Source organism: Notothenia coriiceps, unplaced genomic scaffold (assembly GCF_000735185.1).
Source record: "Notothenia coriiceps isolate Sejong01 unplaced genomic scaffold, NC01 NC01_scaffold00035955, whole genome shotgun sequence".
NCBI lineage: Eukaryota > Metazoa > Chordata > Actinopteri > Perciformes > Nototheniidae > Notothenia > Notothenia coriiceps.
Window position 1 is genome coordinate 2,961 of NW_011368656.1, and position 3,085 is coordinate 6,045.

General features: G+C 40.3%; 1 protein-coding gene across 1 annotated transcript in view; it reads right to left on the bottom strand.

The window, feature by feature from the left end:
• Nucleotides 1-3,085, bottom strand: part of LOC104963323 (midasin-like) — a 9,030-nt gene that overhangs the window by 2,839 nt on the left and 3,106 nt on the right. The window contains exons 4-8 of the mRNA XM_010791899.1: nt 2,132-2,293; nt 1,380-1,517; nt 575-710; nt 270-448; nt 27-158 (exon numbers count right to left, since the gene is read on the bottom strand). Coding sequence (XP_010790201.1) covers nt 27-158; nt 270-448; nt 575-710; nt 1,380-1,517; nt 2,132-2,293 — 747 coding nt within the window. The remainder of the gene's footprint in view (nt 1-26; nt 159-269; nt 449-574; nt 711-1,379; nt 1,518-2,131; nt 2,294-3,085) is intronic.

Here is a 3,085-nt window from a genome sequence, read left to right on the forward strand (position 1 = left end):
GGGGGGGGGTCTGTGGTTGTGACTACCTCATCTCCTTGTTCATTGATCTTTTCTTTCTCCTCCACGTCCATCTGCTCATCTTTGTCCTGCTTCTTCTTGTCTTTGTTGGGGTCTGCAGCATCCAAGTTGTCGTCGTTAGCAACCATCTCAGATTCTCCCTGAGAACAGGGACAGGAGAAGTCATGGGTTTCAAAAGGTTTCATTCAACATTTGACCGGTGGATCAGTTCATGTAAACTGCTGCTTTACAGCCTGGTGGAGACTCTGTACCTCATCCATGCCCTGGCCGGACTCTTCCTCCTTGTCACTTCCTTCCTCCTCCTCATCATCATCATCATCATCATCCCCCCACATCCTCTCATCCAGAGTGTCTGTCTGTCCTTCCCCCAGGTCACCCATCTTCTTATCCAGATCCTGGTCCTCCTCTTTCCCCGAGTCCTCATCTTCACCTGCAAAGGATAAAGAAAATCATCATCCATTCAGACTAGACTTGAACCGTCCCTAACGTAGCCAGCAAGCGGAAGTCAAGAGACACATATTGAAAGGATTCACCCAGAGACGACGCTTCAGGTTACCTGCTTCATTCTCATCCCCATCATGCATCTGGCCATCAAAGTCATCTGACATCTCGATGGCGTTGTCCTCCGCCTTGATATTCCCTTTATCCTGCTCCTCCTCCTTCTCCTGACCCTCCTGCAGAGTGTCCTCCACCTGGGGAAGAACAATTTGGGTTTATATATACAAAAAACTGACATTCAGCAGTTTATGGTAATCAATGACTCATTCATTAATACTTAGTCTTTTTTTTAAATATACTATACTATAATACTTATAGTCTAAACTTCTTCAAAGTGTTCAGCACTCTTGAATTATTTTGCTATAGTCTGTATGTTTCTCAGTTGAACAGGACCCATAATGTAATATGAAACCAGGCTGCCCTTCTCAGCCGTAGCATTGGCGTGTCATTGGTACTATACATGTTAGAGATTAGTTTTGAAAGAAAAAAGGTTACACTACAAAAACGTGAAATCTTGCCGAGTATTTTTGAACACTTTTGAGCATTTCTGGCTTATTTTGTAACAACATTTCCTGATCTTGGTCAAATAGTTCAAAATTAGGTTCCCCAGCTAATTAAAAGATCTTATTTCAAGAAAGTCTTGAGGAAAATGTTCACTTGTTACAAGCAGCACTGTTTTCAGTGTACCAGTGCCCCTAGCCTTTCCCATAATTCAAAGCGCATCTCACAGCCTTCAGCAGCTGACGTGAGTTTTTGTTCTAAACAAGCTCAGCTAATTAAGACCAAGAGAAGATGAAAGCTCCTACAAGCATTAAGTCACATTTGACCATGATTATTTTGTGAAAATGTACAAGTGTAGTTACCTGATCCTCATTCTCGATCTTGTCGCTGACGTCTTTGGAGCCCTCTCCCTCTCCTATTCCTCCGCCCTCATTCTCGTGGAACTCCGTGGCTCCTTCTCCATCTCCACCAGCCATCAGCTCCTGAGGCAGGCAGAAACCCTGGGGGGGGTGGGGGGCACAACAATCATTGAGTCACTGCTTATGCCACTGCAGGACTGCATTTTAGATGACCACTCACTGCAGTATTGCTAAAGTAAGGTGAAGGGAAACGACACGAGTACTGACTGAATACACACTATCCTGCAAGACTATGGCCAACAACAATATTAACATATCAGTTATTTATCATGATTACTCATTGGGAATTGAAAAAATATATACTGTTTATATACATATATTTATTTTTGTAAAAACAAAATAAAAATAATTTATTTAAATTTAAATTAAAACAAACTGCTTTCACTTCCTTGCCTCCCTGTCACAGCAGCAACATTTCTTAAAAAATAAAATACAAATAAAATAAAGACAAACATAAAAAATGTAAACACAATATAAATAAATATTCTCAGTAAAAAAGACATATATTCAGAGGAGTATCTAAACACTATCAAATAATTGCACTTTGAGATCAAATGAAGAGGCTAAATTAAGCTCTTGTAAAAGTGTTATTAAATATTTCACGTATGTGAATAATCAAAACCTTAGAGTAAAGCACACACCCACAAAGCAAACCCTATTTGAACCCCTTGATGAGAGACTGTGTTGCCCCCTACCTTCTGAGCGAGCTCGCTGAAGATGTTGGCCAGCACTGACAGCAGCTTGCCGGTGCTCCTGTGAGCCCCCAGACACACAGCCATGTAGGAGCGCACCGTGTCCGAGTACACCCCCAGCAGCGGCTCCAGCTGCACCAGCATCCTGACCGCTCTGTCCACCTCCTGCACACACACACAGGGACTGAGCTAGAGGCCTCATTCTGACATGAAACAAGCTTTTCACACACCATTATCAAATCAAACTTGATTTATCAAGCACTTTTCAGACACAAAGGTAACTCTAAATGCTTCACAATTCAAACACATAGACAATCTATAAATAAACTATCTCCCCTTTATGTAATAGCCAGAGTAACATTCATTACTGTGATTAAAAATTACATTAGTAACAACACACATATATTGTATATATATACATATATAATAAAAAAAAGAATACAAATACAATTCAGTTAGAAGCTACATTTAAAAATGTGGGTCTGCCCTCAGGTCTTGGCCAGTAATAACAAAAAGAGGCCTCACCGAGGGTCTGTGTTCTGACTTTGGGTTTGATTAAAAGACCAGTCCCAGAAGACCTGAGTGTTCTAGAGCAGAGGTTCTCAATTGTTTTTCAGCCAAGGACCCCTTACAAGATAGAGAATACACCAAGGACCCCCTCATTCTGATTTGTGATTTTGGGCTATATAAATAAAAATTGACTTGACTTGACATGTATGTCCTTTGGAATAATCTGACTTAGCCTATTTTTTACACTTCTATAGTCTTAGTTATGTGAAAGAACAACACAAGAGCAATGTATTAGAAATATATTAGATATGTATTAAAATATTTGCACCCATTTCAACACAGAATACCCTTAAAACAATCAATCAGCTGCAAGTAACACTGTAACCTAAACAAAGAATCAAGGAAATCAAGAAGAAAAGTGATCATTTAAGTGCATTTCCAACCACA